Source organism: Schistocerca gregaria, chromosome 2, assembly GCF_023897955.1.
Source record: "Schistocerca gregaria isolate iqSchGreg1 chromosome 2, iqSchGreg1.2, whole genome shotgun sequence".
NCBI classification, from domain to species: domain Eukaryota; kingdom Metazoa; phylum Arthropoda; class Insecta; order Orthoptera; family Acrididae; genus Schistocerca; species Schistocerca gregaria.
The window spans coordinates 797522427-797545355 of record NC_064921.1 but is presented as its reverse complement, the minus strand read 5'-3'; the positions used below and the strand labels follow the sequence as shown (position 1 = coordinate 797545355).

The 22929-nt window shown below is 38.6% G+C and overlaps 1 protein-coding gene across 1 annotated transcript in view; it reads right to left on the bottom strand.

Annotated features, from left to right (window-relative positions):
- The window catches only part of LOC126335984 (dynein beta chain, ciliary-like), a 782187-nt gene that overhangs the window by 510690 nt on the left and 248568 nt on the right, over nucleotides 1-22929 (bottom strand). The window contains exons 17-19 of the mRNA XM_049999461.1: nucleotides 20421-20521; nucleotides 4988-5210; nucleotides 4805-4882 (exon numbers count right to left, since the gene is read on the bottom strand). Coding sequence (XP_049855418.1) covers nucleotides 4805-4882; nucleotides 4988-5210; nucleotides 20421-20521 — 402 coding nt within the window. The remainder of the gene's footprint in view (nucleotides 1-4804; nucleotides 4883-4987; nucleotides 5211-20420; nucleotides 20522-22929) is intronic.

Sequence of the window (22929 nt, the reverse complement as noted above, 5' to 3'; positions counted from 1 at the left end):
GATGACAAGCAACAATGTAAGTACAAAAGTCGATAAAAGAAAAGAGAGTAAAGGTAAAAAACGTGTACTCAGTGAGACACCGGAATGGCAAAAGGAAAGCAAAACACAAGAAACAAATTAAAGCAAAGTAAATAAAAATTTAATTCAGTTTTTGCTCTAGTGAGTAATGAGGCATAAATGTAAGATAGGAATTTATGAGGCACTGGCACTTAGAGAGAAAGAGAATAAATTCACATGATGAATCAATCATTAACTAAAATTATGTTCCAAAGTACTTTCTCCAACAGCAACCTAATTTATACTCCTCCTCCCCAGATCAGTTTTCTGAGCTCTTTGATGTAGCTTACAATAATTTCTTCTCCTGCAACAATTTTTCCAAGTCGGAGTAGCACTTAAAACACTGAATGTACTCATGTGTTCCAATCTCTATTTCCCTGCAGTTTTTGCTCTCTATGGTTCTCACTATTAGTTGTCATCTGAGATTTAAGGTCCACAGCTGCAACATTGTACCAACAAGTACCAACTACCACTGCTCCCCATGGCAACAGAAAATTGCTTTGAAGTCTCTATTTCTTGCCAAAATCATATAAAGAGCTCTGATATTTGCATGTAGTATGGACTTCTATAGAGTCTCCAAGTATGTAAAAAAATCTGTTCTTAATTCATATTAGGACCAAAGTATGTTAATTTTTTTAAGTAGGTGAAATTTTCCTATTGTTAAACAGCTTCAAACATGTCAAAATGTGCCTTGAAAACTAATGAACTTTCTGGAATACTGTTTTTTTCTGTTGACTGTCAAAATACCTCATTTAGCAATGAATTTTTGCTAACTTGTGCATAAGCTTTTCAAATTGGCACTTTTTACCAATGTTATCAATATTTATCTAGTGGCATGTATGAAGGTTAACACATCATGTATGGCTCATGCAGATTTATGTATTTCCACATTCAACTGTTGGGGACAGATAAAATAAATTTGCATTTTCCATTCTGGGCGCTTTTCTGAAACCTGTTGCTCATGACAGTAACTATTTCAACTTAACATTAAGTTTATACATGAATTGAGGGATCAGTGCACAATATATATAAATGACCTAGTAGACAGTGTCGGAAGTTCCATGCAGCTTTTCGCGGATGATGCTGTAGTATACAGAGAAGTTGCAGCATTAGAAAATTGTAGCGAAATGCAAGAAGATCTGCAGCGGATAGGCACTTGATGCAGGGAGTGGCAACTGACCCTTAACATAGACAAATGTAATGTATTGCGAATACATACTTTATTGTATGATTATATGATAGCGGAACAAACACTGGTAGCAGTTACTTCTGTAAAATACCTGGGAGTATGAGTGCGGAACGATTTGAAGTGGAATGATCATATAAAATTAATTGTTGGTAAGGCGGGTACCAGGCTGAGATTCATTGGGAGAGTCCCAGAGAAGTTGCAGCATTAGAAAATTGTAGCGAAATGCAAGAAGATCTGCAGCGGATAGGCACTTGATGCAGGGAGTGGCAACTGACCCTTAACATAGACAAATGTAATGTATTGCGAATACATACTTTATTGTATGATTATATGATAGCGGAACAAACACTGGTAGCAGTTACTTCTGTAAAATACCTGGGAGTATGAGTGCGGAACAATTTGAAGTGGAATGATCATATAAAATTAATTGTTGGTAAGGCGGGTACCAGGCTGAGGTCCATTGGGAGAGTCCCAGAGAAGTTGCAGCATTAGAAAATTGTAGCGAAATGCAAGAAGATCTGCAGCGGATAGGCACTTGATGCAGGGAGTGGCAACTGACCCTTAACATAGACAAATGTAATGTATTGCGAATACATACTTTATTGTATGATTATATGATAGCGGAACAAACACTGGTAGCAGTTACTTCTGTAAAATACCTGGGAGTATGAGTGTGGAACGATTTGAAGTGGAATGATCATATAAAATTAATTGTTGGTAAGGCGGGTACCAGGCTGAGATTCATTGGGAGAGTCCTTAGAAAATGTACTCCATCAACAAAGGAGGTGGCTTACAAAACACTTGTTCGACCTATACTTGAGTATTGCTCATCAGTGTGGGATCCGTACCAGATCGGGTTGACTGAGGAGATAGAGAAGGTCCAAAGAAGACCGGCGCGTTTTGTCTCAGGGTTGTTTGGAAACCGTGCTAGCGTTACGGAGATGTTTAACAAACTCAAGTGGCAGACTCTGCAAGAGAGGCGCTCTGCATCGCGGTGTAGCTTGCTCGCCAGGTTTTGAGAGGGTGCATTTCTGGATGAGGTATTGAATATATTGCTTCCCCCTACTTATACCTCCTGAGGAGATCACAAATGTTAAATTAGAGAGATTAGAGCGCGCACGGAGGCTTTCAGATAGTCGTTCTTCCCGCGAACCATACGAGACTGGAACAGGAAAGGGAGGTAATGACAGTGGCATGTAAAGTGCCCTCCGCCACACACAGTTGGGTGGCTTGCGGAGTATAAATGTAGATGTAGATGTAAACATCAGTATGAACTTATTTTTATCTTTTGTTTTACCACCAACAATCAGTGTCACAAAACATTCAATACTGTAGGTGTTGCCTTGTGCAGTACGGTGCTAAAACAGTTGATGAGGTTCTTGCTGAAATGTTTGCAAAGAATTGTTGTGATGTGCCAAGTGATTTAGATTATGTTACTGATAGTGGAAATGGAAGTGAAGAAGAGTAAAACACAGCTATAATCAACCAAAGTGAGATAATTGTGAGTGATTTAGATGACAAACCTTCTAACAGTGAAAGTTGGCTGAAGAAGGATAAGACCATTATTTTAGGAACATTTAAAGGAATTCCAGGTGTAGAAACCCTTCCCAGTGAGATCAATAGTTTCCGGCCATATAATCCTGGAAAACGTATCAAAAGTTGTTTGCTTGTTCTTATGGTTTGCAAAAGTTTAAGTGGATACCTCTCAAATTTAGAAACATACACTGGAGAACGAAAAAAGCTTCAAGACACTATTCTCTTTGTACTTTCACCTCACCTTGGCATGTGGCACTATGTTTATTGAGACAATTATTACAACAGTACAGCTATTGCCAAAACATTTATAGAAAGTAAAACAAGAGTTTGTGCATAACATGAATCAAGAAAGGTCTCCCTCAGCATCTACAAACAGAACACAAATCTCTAGAGAATGGTGACACTGCATTTCAAAGACAACGTGACATTTTGCTGCAGGTATGGAAAGATGAATGGGAGGTGAGAATGATAACGACAATTCACGATGGGTCCACGGTTGCGAAAGGGGTTGGGGCAAAGTAACTCAACAAGATGAAACCACACAGAAACCAAAACATAGTGTGATACATGTACAATAAATTTATGAAAGGTGTGGACAAAGAAGATCAATATCTTCCGTATTGTGGGATAGTGTGGAAAACCAATAAGGGGCAAATAAAGTACCTTTGTTTCTAATAAATTGTGCTTTGTTTAACACATACAAAGTGTACAGAAACCTAAATCCAGATATACAAATACATACAAGAAGAGCCTGAACAAGTGATCAACAAGTTGGTGCAGCAACTGTTGAGGAAACTGAAGCAATCCAACCTACAAATGAGCACCTGCTAAGGATCCACAAGAACATAGTATTCAGACTATCGTGGGGAGTGGAAGAAAGAAATTTTCGGCACAACCTTGCAGAATTTGCACAGCGCTTCGTAAAAGAAATGAAACAAGGCACTGTTGTATTGTATTGATTTATTGCATGTAGCACCATGAAAGCTATTCCTTGATGTCTCAACACATTTCGTACTATCCTGTCCATTATTTTGGTGAATGTTTTCCCTCGTTTATTATCTTATCAGTCCACATAATTGTTATCAGCCTTCTGTGACACCACATATCAAAAGTTTCAACCCTCTACTATTCTGGTTTTTCCACAGTCATAGTCATAACCAGTATTTTGGTGCTCGTAGTCATAACCAGCATTTAGATGTGTTTCTTTCATACTACAGAAATCGGCCAGGATATTATGTTAAAGAGTTAATTTAACAACATATGATTGAAATTACACATAAATTTCACCATATGAAACACATAATACTGAACATTTATAGAATAATACACAAATGTAGTCTACAGGTAAAAAGTAAAAGTCTTATAGCAAAAGGGCAGGTTCAGCATCTAATTGGAAAGATTTCCCATATCCTTCATGCCCATAGGCACCTTCCCTGCATGAAGTATGAGAGTTGATTGAGGAGGTGTATCTGTGAAGTGAAAATGACTAATGGTGTGTGTGTGTGTGTGTGTGTGTGTGTGTGTGTGTGTGTGTGTGTGTAGTGTCGTGCCATGTTCATGTTGGAGATGATGACAGAAAGGAAAATTGAAACCTACTGCCAGCACATAGGCTACTCTTTCCGATGCACACCAAAAGGGGACCCTGAACTCAACATACCCATCCAATGGACATATCACCATCAACAGTATCACCTGCCCTCACTTCATGAGACCCTATGGAGAAGTTTGGAATTTGAATCCAGGACATTGGCACAAAGACTGGCAATCAGGAACTTCACATCACCACCCATCCTGTCCCCTCTGCAGTAAAGGTGAAGGGACAATTGTCAACAGCACACCATTTATTAAGACAATCACCTATTCAAGTACTGACCATGCCCTACCGGTGCTTAATTTCCTGATCTGACAGGAACCAGTGTATCCACCACACCATAACCATTGACATTCTACAGGCATACAGGCATTAGTTACATTTATAAGGAAATAAATAACACCAAAGTTTTTTATTATTTTGCCACTTACTTGCTCTATTACTTGCTGAACACGTGTCAGTGTTTCTTCTTTCATTTCAATTAAGTCTGCATTTGACTCCATTTCTTCCTAATTTGGAATATAATGACAACAAGTATATCAGAAATTGTTTGTTAATGCAAGTAATAATAACTTTAAATATGACAGTTCTTTATCATTAAATTTCAAATATACCTTATAATCAATTTGTCCAGGGTTCGGAGCTACACGAGGAATAATAGTAGCCATGTATGTAATGTCATTTATAATGCTCTGGATAAGAGAATAGAAGCTTTTAGGGTCATTTACATCCAGTGAAGGAACAAATACAAGGTCTGGTTCCTGCAACTCTAGTGATACTTCAAACAGAGGTGGCCTTTTACGTTTCTCATCCATTTCATCCATGAGGAACTGCAAACTTAAAATTCACATTAATAAAACAAAGGTTTCTCTTGTTGTTTCATGTATCTTAAAAGTAACAAAAACATACAGCCTGAAATAAGATGTACTGAATCATAAAAGGTAGATAAATTTGAAAAAAGTAGTTTCTATGATAAATGATTAGAGTAGATAAGATACATTGTTCATTCTACATACCCATGCTGAAGAAATACTTGAGGATGTGGAACATGCCAAAAAACAAAACTTATGTAGCTCATGTTCAAGAAAGAACAAACATGTCAATGTTCCTTCTAAAAGATACTAATGAAAATATTACTTTCACATTATGTAATACTGTTAATAATACACTCCTGGAAATTGAAATAAGAACACTGTGAATTCATTGTCCCAGGAAGGGGAAACTTTATTGACACATTCCTGGGGTCAGATACATCACATGATCACACTGACAGAACCACAGGCACATAGACACAGGCAACAGAGCATGCACAATGTCGGCACTAGTACAGTGTATATCCACCTTTCGCAGCAATGCAGGCTGCTATTCTCCCATGGAGACGATCATAGAGATGCTGGATGTAGTCCTGTGGAACGGCTTGCCATGCCATTTCCACCTGGCGCCTCAGTTGGACCAGCGTTCGTGCTGGATGTGCAGACCGCGTGAGACGACGCTTCATCCAGTCCCAAACATGCTCAATGGGGGACAGATCCGGAGATCTTGCTGGCCAGGGTAGTTGACTTACACCTTCTACAGCATGTTGGGTGGCACGGGATACATGCGAACGTGCATTGTCCTGTTGGAACAGCAAGTTCCCTTGCCGGTCTAGGAATGGTAGAACGATGGGTTCGATGACGGTTTGGATGTACCGTGCACTATTCAGTGTCCCCTTGACGATCACCAGAGGTGTACGGCCAGTGTAGGAGATCGCTCCCCACACCATGATGCCGGGTGTTGGCCCTGTGTGCCTCGGTCGTATGCAGTCCTGATTGTGGCGCTCACCTGCACGGCGCCAAACACGCATACGACCATCATTGGCACCAAGGCAGAAGCGACTCTCATCGCTGAAGACGACACGTCTCCATTGGTCCCTCCATTCACGCCTGTCGCGACACCACTGGAGGCGGGCTGCACGATGTTGGGGCGTGAGCGGAAGACAGCCTAACGGTGTGTGGGACCGTAGCCCAGCTTCATGGAGACGGTTGCGAATGGTCCTCGCCGATACCCCAGGAGCAACAGTGTCCCTAATTTGCTGGGAAGTGGCGGTGCGGTCCCCTACGGCACTGCGTAGGATCCTACGGTCTTGGCGTGCATCCGTGCGTCGCTGCGGTCCGGTCCCAGGTCGACGGGCACGTGCACCTTCCGCCGACCACTGGCGACAACATCGATGTACTGTGGAGACCTCACGCCCCACGTGTTGAGTAATTCGGCAGTACGTCCACCCGGCCTCCCGCATGCCCACTATACGCCCTCGCTCAAAGTCCGTCAACTGCACATACGGTTCACGTCCACACTGTCGCGGCATGCTACCAGTGTTAAAGACTGCGATGGAGCTCCGTATGCCACGGCAAACTGGCTGACACTGACGGCGGCGGTGCACAAATTCTGCGCAGCTAGCGCCATTCGACGGCCAACACCGCGGTTCCTGGTGTGTCCGCTGTGCCGTGCGTGCGATCATTGCTTGTACAGCCCTCTCGCAGTGTCCGGAGCAAGTATGGTGGGTCTGACACACCGGTGTCAATGTGTTCTTTTTTCCATTTCCAGGAGTGTATATGCATCAGTGGTTGTGACACGATATTTGTCAATGGATTAGAAGAAGCTGGCCAATAATAAATCCTTTAAACTCCTCTTAATCTATATGTCTATAGTAGTTACACTCTTTTTTCTTGGGGGCGGGGGGGGGGGGGGGGGGGGCAAGGGGGGGGGGGGGGGGGGGGAACAGTGCAATGCCCCAAGGACAGAAAACCCCAATTAACAAACTTTGTGGAAACTTAAAGTAGGGAAGTGAGCCATCTTGACAGTGACGGCAACTATTGACGATAAAATCTACACTGGTAATATTTTGATTAATACCTATATTATTCAAATACTGAGAATAGCATACAAAAAGGGGATATAAAAGGAAAGGATTATTATAGATTCTTTATCAAACATCTATAGAATAAATTCAAACTCAAATGAATGAAGGTTAAATCTAAGAAAGTAATTCAGTCAAAGGCAACATTTACCATGGAAGAGAGTTTTAGCCACATCGAAAAGGAAATTCTATGCGACTACAATGCAACTCGTATATGGAAATGTTCAGTTAATTAGTTGCTCTTGAGTCGCTCTAGAGTACTTTCGTGATAGTTGTCTCGATGCAAACACTATTAGATTGTTTCAATTTTGGAAGTTTGATAATTCATGAGGTAGAGACTGAAGTATTGCTCAGTCATTCGACTGATGAAAGTTAATCTTTACCGTTCTCAACACGACGGTATAGTAAGATGACTGTTAGACTTCAATTGAGTGATATTGGTTTATCGGACTTAGCCTTCATACTGATGAACACTTACAAATCTTCAGAGCCATGGATCAATGACAGAAAAACAAATCATAGTCTTGAGTGGGACACTATAAAACGAAGACATGAAGAAATCCAGTACGCTGATTAGTCAAACGTTGTCGCCAGTGTCACAATTACTGAACTGAACAGAAGTTAATCTTGAATGACATATTGGTGTGCGTGTGTTGTAGGCACAAACAATTAATTACAGAAAGAACAATAAAATCTGAATCAAAAGGTAAATCTTACGTGTCGCCTAACTCATTAAATGGACAATACAATGTGTATTAACGCACGTTGATTGACTCTTTAAACATTTTAAGTGACTAAGTGAATACAAGAATAATGGACAGTGAAGAGTGATTAGTTTAAATCAGTATTACGGTGTAAAAAAAAATAAAAATGAAAAAAAATTTACTCCAACATAAGTTATCTCTGGAGTTACATCGGACCATTGTTGATAACTGGACATAGCAACGGAATAGTAGACAGCAAATTCTCGTTCTCGCTATGTATGATGTGAAAAATGACCGTAATGATGAAGTCAAGAATCAAGATTTTATTTCATCATGGAACTAACTGGGCATAAAAATAAACATAAACAATTGCAGTTTACCAGTTCACACAAACTGAGAAGACTGTTGCAGACAGATAACAGAATATTTCTAAACCACACGAGGAGTTGTGCTCTTACGAGAGTTTCAGATGCTGTTCCACATCACACCGACGGTGATGAACATTGTTACGAGTCGCGTCTCTTCCCAACGAGTTAAGAAGGAGAGAAGGGACATCACATCAGTTGGCGCCTACAATGCGGGGCTCGATGACGCAAAGCAACACATCATTCGCAAACAGCGCAAAGCCTGACAACACTGGACTACACACCGTTTGGCACTTCAAATTGACGACGATGGCAGAGACAACATGCGGAGCTCGCCGCCTCTACGACTGCCACACGAGGGTCAACGCTTCACAACTAAGAGATATCTGCGGACAGAGCTGTTTGAGAGCAGAACATCAGCCGAGACAGTGACATAAGCTGCCGGCAGGGATGTGGGTGAAGCTGCAACAACCCCAAATAGATGATAAACAGTAAGCACTAATCAAAATAAGTGATTATTCAGGTACCATAGATTTCATTATTTTACCATATTGGTAATAGTGAGATTTTCATTGTGCTTGTGTCAAGTAGGAGTAAATGTAGTGTCGTGTGAATATTGTAACTGTAGTAAATGATAGTTAACAAGATTTTCCATCATGTCAAAGTGAAGTAGGAGATTACGTAGCGATTTTGACAAAAAACATTGCAGAATCTGGTGACAAACTAAATTAATTATCTGAACATGAGAAAATTAACAGAACGATCATTAACTTAGGAGGAGAATTGTTTACAGAGTCGGACAAAATCATTACTCCTAGTGTATCTGGTTGTGGAATGGAAAGTAAGGTTATGGAGCTAGATGATGATAATTTTGATCCCAAGGAGAAAGCAGGCAATGAATGCATGATGAATGTTGCACAAACCAGTTCAGGAAAGACAGATGTACTTAGTGAAGCTAAATGTGTTGGGTGATTTAAACACTAAGCTAGCTGAACAACAAGTGATACTAAATGCTAAATTTTCTGATGTGGCTGAATAACAAGCAACTTTAAATACTAAATTTTCTGATGTAGCTGAACAGCAAGCAACTTTAAATACTAAATTCTCTGAACAGCGGGAGATGTTAGAAAATAGATTATCTGACATCAATGCTAGGATAATGGAGCAGCAAGCATCTATCTATTTAGGGATCAACAACAGGCCTTCGGAAATAAATTTGCCGAACAACAGGCTAAAATGATTGCTGCTTTGGAAGACAAGTTTATTCAACAGCAGGTAACGTTGATAATAAAACTGATAATACAGAATCCAGATTAGTTTATCAAGAAAAAGAAGAAGTTAAAATTATTGACCATATAGACAAGATCCAGGAAAGTGTAAGTAATTTTTCTGAACAGTTTGCAGTCGTATCAGAAAGGGTTAACACCTTGACTGAAAATAATTGCCGTATTACCAAAAAAAATAAAGGGATTAATTAGTCGTCTAAATGATTTAGTGTGCGGCTCATTAAGTAAAATAGAATCAAGTAGTAATACCAAGACGGAAAATGAACAAATAGGTAGCCATATGAAATCTAACTGCAAGAGAAAACATCCACGAGTACAACATAGCACGTATACAGGTAAACCATGGGAAGTAAACACCCAATCGGATGAAGAGGATGATCCCCATGTTCAAAGAAGTTGTATTTTATCATTATAGGTAGAACATAGTATTTTCAAAAGTACGCAATTTCCTATTTTTTCAAGTGAAAAGAATAACATTAATCCCAAAGTATTTATTAATTCTTTTAAAAGGATATTTCCACATAGTTGGACAGACTATGACAAACTACAGTTCATAGTATCAAAAATTGTAGGAGAAGCAGCATTGTGGGCTGCTGAGTTAAGTAAAACCTGCAATTTCTAGCAAAATATTGGTCAATAAGTAGACAAGAGAGATTACGTAAAGAGGTTTATCAGCCTGAATTTTGCTATTCAAAGAAAGAAACATTGAGACAATATTTTGATCGTTATTTCAACAAGACACATATTGGACCGAAACGATTTCGAGTAGGGAGGTTATTAGAATATTAAAAGGCAGATTACCTTTTAATATCAGAGAGAAACTTATACATGTACCCGACAGTGATGCAGAACGAATTCTGTCAGTAATCGATTCAATCGACATGCTGATGGAAGATGCAAGACAATTGCCAAATAATAATAGTAATTATTATTCTAGGAATAATGTGTGAATCAATCAATGGAATAATGGTAATCAAAGTAATAGTCATTCTCCAGACTTTAACAGAAGTAACAATAATTCTAAAAACAGTAGTGGATTCGTGGATCGTGCACAAAAGAATAATCAAAATTGGAATATGAATTACAAATACTCTCAAGGGAATTTTGTAGGAAATAATAACCAAATACCAGGAGCAGGACATTTTCAACGGGTGAACGCTGTAAATACAAATAGGAAAAGAAAGTTTGGGGGGCGGCAGTCGTCAAACAATCCATGTTGCGGCGATGGCCATAGGCTCCTATGGAGCCACTGAATAAATCAAATTGGGGAACGTATTGGATGAATAATGTAGGATGGACAAACACTAATACTACAGGAACATCTTCTGGATGTACCAGACCCATACCATTGACAGATGGGAGAAATGTAGTTGTGGATAATACATATCCACCAACAGGAAATGAACTTCATTTAGTAGAGGTACATGATCAGCCAAGGAACTTGAATGACAGGTGGTCAAACTAGTACCTGTCATTTTAGGCCTTCGTCGGGTGGCTGGTATTGAGGAGGGAGGCAAACATCACAAGTCAGTAAATATTCTTGAATATACAAGGGCTGTTTTTCTTTTTTTTTTTTTTCAACCTACGATTGGCTGTAAATAAAAGAAAAAAGTACAGAAAATAATAATTTTATTACCAAAAGTACAGTAAAGTCTTAACTTATTTTTCCACATAATCGCCAAAATGATTGAGGCACTTGACATACCATGACACAAGCTTTTTGATGGCTTCCTCGAAGAATGTTGCCGCCAGTGAGGACAGTTATGTCTTAACGGCATCCTGAAGTTCTTCGTTAGTAGCGAAGTGCTGCCCACCTAACCATGACTGCAGTTCTCGGAACAGGTGATAATCACTTGCTGCTAGGTCCGGGCTGCGCGGTGGATGTTCAAAAACTTCCCATTTAAACTTTTTGGGGAGGTCTTTTGTCATGTTGACACTGTGTGGTCAGGTGTTGTCATGGATAAAAACAACGCCAGATGAAAGCATTCCTCTGCGTTTGTTTCGCGGAGACGACGTAAAGTTTCACAATAAACTACCTTGGTTATCATCATAGCTTGCTCCATAAAGTCCACCAGCAGCACTCCTTTATGGTCCCAAAACACAGAGGCCATTATTTTTCTTTTTGTCAGTGAATGTTTAAACTTTCTTGGCTTGCTTGAGAGAGCTGTGTGCATCCACTGCTTTGATTGTTCCTTTGTTTCAGGATTGTCATAGAGGGCCCATGTTTCATCGCCAGTAACAATCAACTTCAAAAAAAGTTTCCCTCATTGGCATAACGTGAAAAACGATAATGCTGGCGCCATCCTCTGCATTTTGTAGTCAGTACTCAGCATTTTTGGGATCCAACGAGCACACAATTTCCGATAGCCAAGATCTTGAGTCACAATTGTGTACAAAGCAGACCTTGATATGTCTGGAAATTCATCAGACAGTTTGCTAATTGTAAACCTTTGTTTGCATCTCACTGCCTGATCAACACACTCAACAAGGCCTACAGTGGCGACAGACCTGCGACCTTGTCCACCTTCATTATGGACTTCTGTTCGTCCTTCTCTAAATTTTCGACACCATTCCCGAACACTACCATCACTCAAACATTGTTACCATACACGTTGCTCATTCTGCAGTGAATTTCCGCAGCACTACATCCTTCTGCTTGCAGAAAACGGATTACACTTTGTAACTCACATTTGGCGGGAGCATCAAGCGTAGCGGCCATGTTTACACACACGTAGCTCGGCTACGACTGACATACTGCAGCTGAAAACGGCCGAGGTTGTGGTGGGGGAGCTGGGCAATCGCATGACGCACAGGTCTGGCCCCTCCCTACCTCTTACTTGCTTAGGTATACGATCGGAGGTTGGGGGGGGGGGGGGGGGGGGGGGGGACCACAGCCCCTGTAATATGGAACCGGATATTCGGGAAGATCTCATGAAAGAACCAAAGAATGAAACGAATGAAAAAGGGTATATTTTGTAAACGATTGTAGTAGTAAAGATTAATAATTTACCAGTTAGTGTACTGATGGATACAGGGGCAATGGTTAGTGTGATGACAATGGGTTGCTTGAATATGATTAGTCAGCAACAAAAAATACTCACCTTACCAGTAACAGGCTGCACAGTGTCAGGGGCGTTTAGCGCGAAAGCACAGCTCATAATTAAGCAGATATGGGTGTCAGTGGAACTACAAGGAGTAGCCCTAGAATGCACTTGATTATTTTATGAAAGTATTGCCAGAATCTAACCATTAATTCTCTTCCTGTAAATGCTTTGCATTTCAAGAATAATAATTGTGTTAGGCAAACTGATGCTAAGACCAATGTATTGAGCATTGCTGAAAAACTATGAGAATTGGAATATTTATCATCCCAACAACAAACTGAATTGAGAGAGGTCTTGCAATTATTTTTGCCTGTATTTAATTAAAATACCAGGTGTAATTAAGGACCTTGAATATTGTACCGAAACATACCCTCATTCGACTTTTTGTAAAACTATGTATTCAGTCCCTTGGTTGAAAAGAGAAGCTGTAAAGAAAGAGATAAAACAGATGATAGACTGGGCAATTATTGAGACTTCCACATCCGAATACTCAAGCCCATTATTGGCAGTGACTAAGCCAAATGGGGACATTCAGTAAGTCTTAGATGCTTGTGATATTTATAAGATTATTAATCCTGTGAGGACTCATCCAGAGAATTTAGAATAACTATTACAGAAATTTCACTGGATGAAGTCCTTCACCTCCCATGACCTACGAAGCTCGTATTGGCTAAAATGTCTAAGGAATCAAGAAAATATATGGCATTCATTTACCTAGGATGTAGTCACCATTTTAAAGTAATGCCGTTTGGACTGAACGTTAGTAGTAGGTTAGAAAATTTAAAAAGGGAAATGGAGAGATTAAAGTTAGATATAGTGGGAATTAGCAAAGTTCAGTGGCAGGAGGAACAAGACTTTTTGTCAGGTGACTACAGGGTTATAAATACAAAATCAAATAGGGGTAATGCTGGAGTAGGTTTGATAATGAATAAAAAAATAGTAGTGCCGGTAAGCTACTACAAACAGCATAGTGAACGCATTATTGTGACCAAGATAGACACAGAGCCCACGCCTACTACAGTAGTACAAGTTTATGTGCCAACTAGCTCTGCAGATGACGAAGAAATAGAAGAAACGTGTGATGAGACAAAAGAAATTATTCAGATAGTGAAGGGAGACGAAAATTTAAAAGTCATGGGTGACTGGAATTCGATAGTAGGATAAGGAAGAGAAGGAAATGTAATAGGTGAATATGGATTGGGGGTAAGAAATGAAAGAGGAAGCCGCCTGGTAGAATTTTGCACAGAGCATAACTTAATCATAGCTAACTCTTGGTTCAAGAATCATAAAAGCAGTTTGTATACATGGAAGAAACCTGGAGATACTGACAGGTTTCAGATAGATTATATAATGGAAAGACAGAGATTTAGAAACCAGGTTTTACATTGTAAGACATTTCCAGGGGCAGATGTGGACTCTGACCACAATCTATTGGTTATGAACTGTAGATTAAAACAGAAGAAACTGCAAAAAGGTGGGAATTTAAGGAGATGGGACCTGGATAAGCTGAAAGAACCAGAGATTGTACAGAGTTTCAGGGAGAGCATAAGCGAACAATTGACAGGAATGGGGGAAAGAAATACAGTAGAAGAAGAATGGGTAGCTCTGAGGGATGAAATAGTGAAGGCAGCAGAGGATCAAATAGATAAAAAGACGAGGGCTAGTAGAAACCCTTGGGTAACAGAAGAAATACTGAATTTAATTGATGAAAGGAGAAAATACAAAAATGCAATAAATGAATACAAACATCTCAAAAATGAGATCGACAGCAAGTGTAAAATGCCTCAGCAGGCAAGGCTAGAGGACAAATGTGAGGATGTAGAGGCTTATCTCACTAGGTGTAAGATAGATACTGCCTACAGGGAAATTAAAGAGACCTTGGGAGAAAAGAGAACCACTTGTATGAATATCAAGAGCTCAGATGGAAACCAAGTTCTAAGCAAAGAAGGGAAAGCAAAAAGGTGGAAGCAGTATATAGAGGGTCTATACAAGGGTGAGGTACTTGAGGGCAATATTATGGAAATGGAAGCGGATGTAGATGAAGATGAAATGGGAGATATGATACTGCGTGAAGAGTTTGACAGAGCACTGAAAGACCTAAGTCGAAACAAGGCCCTGGGTGTAGACAACATTCCATTAGAACTACTGACAGCCTTGGGACAGCTCACCATCTGGTGATCAAAATGTATGAGACAGGCAAAATACCGTCAGACTTCAAGAAGAATATAATAATTACAATCCCAAAGAAAGCAGGTGTTGACAGGTGTGAAAATTACCGAACTATGACTTTAATAAGTCACGGCTGCAAAATACTAACGCCAATTCTTTACAGACAAATGGAAAAACTGGTAGAAGCCGGCTTTGGGGAAGATCAGTTTGGATTCCGTAGAAATATTGGACACATGAGGCAACACTGACCCTATAACTTATCTTAGAAGCTAGATTAAGAAAAGGTAAACCTACATTTCTAGCATTTGTAGACTTAGAGGAACCTATTGACAATGTTGACTGGAATACTCTCTTTCAAATTCTGAAGGTGGCAGGGGTAAAATACAGGGAGCAAAAGGCTATTTACAATTTGTACAGAAACCAGATAGCAGTTATAAGAGCCAAGGGACATGAAACGGAAGCAGTGGTTGGGAAGGGAGTGAGATAGGGTTGTAGCCTCTCCCCAATGTTATTCAATCTATATACGGAGCAAGCAATAAAGGAAACAAAAGAAAAATTCGGAGTAGTTATTAAAATCCATGGAGAAGAAATAAAAAGTTTAAGGTTCACTGATGGCATTGTAATTCTGTCAGAGACAGCAAAGGATTTGGAAGAGCAGCTGAATGGAATGTACAGTGTCTTGAAAGGAGGATATAAGATGAATATCAACAAGAGCAAAATGAGGATAATGGAATGTAGAAGAGAAATTTGTTAACATTGAGTATAGATTTTGTTGTCAGGATGTTGTTTCTGAAAGTATTTGTATGGAGTGTAGCCATGTATGGAAGTGAAACATGGACGATAAATAGTTTGGACAAGAAGAGAATAGAAGCTTTTGAAATGTGATGCTACAGAAGAATGCTGACGATTAGATGGGTAGATCACATAACTAATGAGGAGGTTAAGCATGTCAAAGGGAGAGACAATGTTGTCGCTGACGCATTGTTGAGGTTACCAACTACCAGGATTGATGAGGTTGAAGAAGAGTGAGTAATGGATTTTAATGTGATGGTGTTAGGAATACTTTCATATAGGAAAGAGGTTAATGAAATGTGTTCACACATAGGGTAAATGCAGAAAGTAGATGGTAAATGTAGAAAAATAATAAGTGATTTAAGAACAGGAATGACTGATAAAGTTAACAGTCATTAGCAACTGCAAGAAGGTGAATTGTTTTATTGTAAAACTGAGAAGGATAAGTGGAAGATATGGATTCCCTCAAGGTGTATTGATTCCGTATTGTGGTTCACACATGTGAGATGGGGACATTTCAGAGCTCATAAGTGTGTAATGAAATTACAACTACGTTTCTATCCAAATTTGCTGGAAAGAGCTCAAGAAATACTCAAGAGGTAGAGGATATGTCAAAAGGCAAGGTCGATCAATTATTGTGTTAAAGATGTCTTGCATACAATAATACCTAGGAAACCTCTAAGCATCGTATCATGTGATACGTGAGGGTCATTTCCAGTAGCAAAAGGAAATTTTAAATATGTATTTGCAATGGATGATCTTTTCACAAAATATGTAAAATTGTATGCGTTACGACCAACTGATGTGCAACCTATGTTAAGAAGGATCATAGATGATTATTTAGTTAAAGTGGGGAAACTTGCAATGTTAATTTCTGATAATGCATCGTATTTTTGAAGTAAAGCATGGTTCAAAACAATGAAGACATGGGGAATTCCTCATGTATTCATTTCCCGCTATAATCTGTCAGGGAACCCCATAGAAAGAGTCTTCCGAGAAAGGCGATGGCTTTTGTTAAAAGTTTATTAAGTATGTGTCTATTTTAAGTTAATTATTAATGTTTGTTTGTTATTCTTTTACTAATGTGCCCCATCATGTTTTGAAATAAACGAGGCATCAGCTTAATATAAAGTACGCAAGCACACTGAAACATCTTATCATGGTCATTCCGGAACAAGGAAATTGATTTAAAAGGAAAAGATCACTTATTTTGAGAGAAAACAAGACAAGAGACGAGTAAAGGAAAATAAATATAAACAGACAAAACAATAAACTTAAAAAGTGTGAAAAACATTTCAATGATAGAACATTACAAATAAAATAGTGACAGTATTTAAAAAGCTGTACTGGTTAACAGACCAATAGGACATGTGTGGAGTGAGTAAGTTAGTTAGTTAATATTACAGTGTTATACCTAAATATTTCTATTATCTATCCCACTCCCTTAAATGGCACAAAATGCATATATTATATCTCCAGATTAATTTACTTATATTCAAGAATTAATCTATGGTATAGAAGGAGTTGTTAAGGAGGTATGATTTCAATTTGTTTTTGAAACTATTACTGCTGTCTGTCAGACATTTTATTTCATCTGGTAATTTATCAAAAAGTTTTATAGCAACATACTTTACCTCTTTCTGGGGCAAAGATAGGTTAAGTAAAGGATAGTGTAGGTCATTCTTTTTTCTGGTATTCTAATCATGAATGTCGCTGTTGATTTTAAACTGGTCCATGTTGTTGAGAAAAAACTTCATTAGTGAGTAAATGTACTGTGAATCAGTTGTAAGAACTCGGTCCAGACAATATACCTGGAAGTTTCATATCAGCACACACTCCGCTGCAGAGTGAAAATCTCATTCTGGAAACATCCCCCAGGCTGTGGCGAAGCCATGTCTGCGCAATATCCTTTCTTTCAGGAGTGCTCATTCTGCAAGGTTCGCAGGAGAGCTTCTGTTAAGTTTGGAAGGTAGGAGACGAGGCACTGGCAGAAGTAAAGCTGTGAGGATATGGTGTGAGTCGTGCCTCGGTAGCTCAGTTGGTAGAGCTCTTGCCCGCGAAAGGCAAAGGTCCCAAGTTTGAGTCTCAGTCCGGCATACAGTTTTAATCTGCCAGGAAGTTTCATAGCAGTGCACACTCTGCTGCAGAGTGAAAATCTCATTATTGATCCTTTAAACTTAATTATTCCTTCGAAACTGACCATAAGTGAGAAATGTGGGAGCTGTTATAGGGTAGTGAGTTGAGAGATTTGTTGCCAGTCTTGTAGGAAATATTTTCACTGGGCAGGATGCAGTGGGGAGAATGTTGGGAGAACAGGAGATGCTCTCTCCTGGAACTGCAGAGTATGCAGTAGGAACATTTTGATTGGGGAACAGGAAAGGAAAATCTGTGCCTTTCAGGCACAGTTGGAACAAGAAAGGAAGGAACTGATAAGGATCAATGGAGATAGGTGGGAGGAGGGTGGTTGGAAACTGGCAGCTGGTAGGAAGATAGAAAGAAAGAGAATGCGATATGACAGTTTTATCATCAACACCAAAAACAGCTGTCTACCACTGCCAGAGTTAAGTGGAGAAGAGCCTCAGGTAGAACAAGGAGCAGGAAATGTGCAATATACTTCAACTGAGGCCAAGAAACCTAGGAACGTACAAAGTGTTAGGAAGAAGCAAGTGCTGCTGCTAGGTAGTAGCCATGGGCGAGGTGTAGGCCCTGCACAAAATATGAACACAAATTTCAATCTTTAGATAGAGCCATAAGAATAATAGCCAAAAATAGTAGTTAAGCTCATTGTAAAGATCTATTCAAAACATTGAGGATTTTAACTGCTCCATGTGAATACATTTGCCAGTCACTTGTACGCATAAAAAATAACAGGAGTAATTACTATACAAACAGCTCTGTCCATGACCAAGGAACAAGAGTTAGACTCAACTTACATTTACCAAAAAAATTAAACTTAAAACTCAAAACAGCATTTTCTACCAAGGAATGAACCTGTACAATAAATTGCCAAAAGAGATGAAAGATATTGCAAAAATACACTTATTTAAAAAGGCAGCTAAAAGGTATCTGTTATGCAATACGTTTTATACATTGAAGAATTACTTAGATAAAACAGATTAGGGGTTTGGAAAAAAAGTTATACAAATAAATAATAATTATGATTATAAAACATCCAAGATTCCACATAACACCTTGATACTATGGTTTTTCCTTCTTTTTTTCCTTTTCTAGAAAAACTTTCCCCTAAGCTATGCATAGTGCACTACTAACACCTCTAATGACTGTCTCTATCTAGATCTGTAAATGTATGTGTATACGTATTAGCTTATTTTAAATTGGTCAGAACTTGTAAATACTTTGACATGTCCTATATTCTTGTAAAAAGAGATCTATGGACGAATAAAGCTACTATTACTACTACTGCTATGTGTTAGCTTTTCTAAAATTCTCCTAAATGCAATCAAAAGTGAAACCGGATGGAAAGCTGATGATTTCTTTTTACAATCTCTTTCTTATATATGCTTATTTATTTACAAAATTATCCTGTAAATCTACATAGTATGGCCGAGTGTATGATAAATACAGAACCAGTCCTTAAACACTACAAACATTTCTTTTCTTCTTATGCTGAATAAAATTTCATTAGATTAGAAAGAATATTATATAATATCGTAGCACTGAGAACATTTTACAAATACAGCATCAAAGTGTGGTACATTTTTATTTTTATAGATACCACATCACAGAATAGAAACACTGGTGATTTGAATTTATCCATGCACATTCTTTTAATGTTATCTACTTAATGCTTTATAAAGTTTCATGCCAGGAATGAGTATGCCTTTTTAAGATAGTGAACATTTTCTTCCTTTGAAACTTCCTGGCAGGTTATACAGTTGAGTATTGGACTTAGAGTAGAACTAGGAACCTCATGTTTCATAGGCAATGCTCTCACCAACTGAGTTATTTGGGTCTAGATAGTTGAGTTGTTAAGTGCACTGCCTGCAAGAGGCAAGATTATGGATTTGAGTCCTGATCCTACTTACATTTTTAACCTGCTAAGTTGTTTCAAAACAGTGCACACTCGTGAAGAGAGTAAAATCAATTTGTGTACCATAATTGTTTGTCTGTATAGTAGTTGTGCATGGATGTCTCACATGAGACAGTTATAACCATTGTTAATTTTTTTCTTTTATAACAATGACACTTTCTAATACGTATATACATTTAGGGAAGAGGTAGAATTTTATTCTCTCTAAATAGCTGTCTGCATGACATTCTTTGATCTTCTCTTTCTCTGCAGTCTGAAATATTTCTGGCTTGCTCCACAGTTGTCTTAAATACTACTCCATATTACAATACTGAGTGAGCATATGCAAAATATATAGTACTGAGATTAATATATGAAACAGACTTATTGTGGGCGGCAACCAAAGCCTGTATTAAATAAAAGGTCATTTGCACCACACTTTTATTTTAAATTAGCACATAATTATGCAATAACAGTTAGTTTTGAGCACATGTAAGCGATTAGAGGATGTGGATACATCATCCTCATAAGTGCTGTGAAACATAAATCATATGCCACAAACAGTTATGCATGACATGGTTGTCAATGGACATGACTTCAGAATACGTATGCACTAACTACGCATACATAATCAATTCTGTGGAAATTTATGAGATGTCTCCATCACCTTCATATGGTATGAAGAAATTTTAGGAGCTTACCTGCCTCCAATAGCATTTAGAAGTCCTTCAGTTACGATTTCATCAACATATCTTACGTAGGCCAGCCATTTCTCACTACATTTTTTATCATTCAGGTTCAACTGCAAATGAGAAATGACATGTTCAATTTCACTTACAGTCCACTATAATAAAAAAAGAACCAAATTTGAAACAGGCATAAATAATTTCCATAATTAGTTTGGATACCACAATTAAAATTTGAACTTTCCTCTTTTATACTTCTATTTCATGTTAAAGTTTCAGGGCAGTTTTCAGAATATTGTGACCATCAAAAAGCAATTAAAATTTATCAGTGAAACACCTGCAGTGTGGATGGGTATATTAACAATGTCTATTCACATGGAAGATGGAATAGAAAATTTCGACCAATAATATTTCCCCAGCCCCTTCCCCCTCCCCAAATAACATTATCCTCACATTACACATCATCTTTATAGCCTTAACTATATAAGGAACTTCTTTGACATTCAGTTTAAATTAAAAGCCCGAGAAAGCTATACACAATATCCAGTCAAATAATTTCTTTACTATGACACTCTGCACAAGAAGAAGTTTGGTGTTGCAACAATTTTTTACATGTGTTGAGTATTCGCTATGCATTGATAGAGATTCAGGCTTGGACTGCTGCCTTGCTTTTCCCACTGAGCTAGTCAAGAAGAACTGATGAGCCAATTAAATACTTCAGTACATCATTACCACTTCCCTTTTCTTAAACATTCAGTGGGACTGAAATGGTACAGTTGATAAAACTGATGAAAAACAACATCAGAATTATTATTTTAACAAACTTACTCTACTGAATTCTTCTTTCAAATCTAAGGCTCCCACTACAACATTCTCTCATGAGTGCTAGTTCTGTAAGATAAGGAAGAAAGACTGGGACACAAGGTGAGTGTTAATTACATTCCGAAATTTTTGTCTGTGGTTCCTTTTATATGGCTAGAAAAAAACTGTGTGCAATACAGGGAATGAGGTTCAATGTATGTATGGTACTGCTTAAAACTACCATGAACATTAGCCATGAATGAATTTTCCAGGCACCCTCACCACAAAATTTAATCAGCATACAGAACACACATTTTAACCTTCTGTAGCCTATTGACTGACAATTTGTGTTTTATTATTTAATTTATTAGTCATAACTAATTAAAGTACATCAGTTATTCATGGGAGACACAGTTGTTTGGAAAACTGGTTTAATCAGATAATCAAACATGGAAGAAGCCTGGAGATACTGACAGGTTTCAGATAGATTTATAATGGTAAGACAGAGATTTAGGAACCAGGTTTCAAATTGTAAGACATTTCCAGAGGCAGATGTGGATTCTGACCACAATCTATCGGTTATGAACTGTAGATTAAAACTGAAGAAACTGCAAAAAGGTGGGAATTTAAGGAGATGGGACCTGGATAAACTGAAAGAACCAGAGGTTGTACAGTGTTTCAAGGATAGCATAAGGGAACAATTGACAGGAATGGGGGAAAGAAACACAGTAGAAGAAGAATGGGTAACTTTGAGGGATAAAGTAGTGAAGGCAGCAGAGGTAGGTAAAATGACGAGGGCTGCTAGAAATCCTTGGGTAACAGAAGAGATTATGAATTTAATTGATGAAAGGAGAAAATACAAAAATGCAGTAAATTAAGCAGACAAAAAAGAATGCAAACATCTCAAAAATGAGATTGACAGGAAATGCAAAATGGCTAAGCAGGGATGGCTAGAGGACAAATGTAGAGGCTTATCTCACGAGGGGTAAGATAGATACTGCCTACAGGAAAATTAAAGAGACCTTGGGAGAAAAGAGAACCACTTGTACGAATATCAAGAGCTCAGATGGAAACCAAGTTCTAAGCAAAGAAGGGAAAGCAGAAAGGTGGAAGGAGTACATAGAGGGTCTATACAAGGGCGATGTACTTGAGGACAATATTATGGAAATGGAAGAGGATGTAGACGAAGATGAAATGGGAGATATGATATAGCATGAAGGGTTTGACAGAGCAGTGAAAGACCTGAGTCGAAACAAGGCCCCGGGAGTAGACAACATTCCATTAGAACTACTGACAGCCTTGGGAGAGCCAGTCTTGACAAAACTCTACCATCTGGTGAGCAAGAAATATGAGACAGGCGAAATACCGTCAGACTTCAAGAAGAATATAATAATTCCAATCCAAAAGAAAGCAGGTGTTGACAGATGTGAAAATTACCGAACTATGACTTTAATAAGTCACGGCTGCAAAATACTAACATGAATTCTTTACAGACAAATGGAAAAACTAGTAGAAGCCGACCTTGGGGAAGATCACTTTGGATTCCGTAGGAATATTGGAACACGTGTAGCAATACTGACCCTATGACTTATCTTAGAAGCTAGATTAAGGAAAGGCAAACTTACATTTCTAGCATTTGTAGACTTAGAGAAAGCATTTGACAATGTTGACTGGAATACTCTCTTTCAAATTCTGAAGGTGGCAGGGGTAAAATATAGGGAGC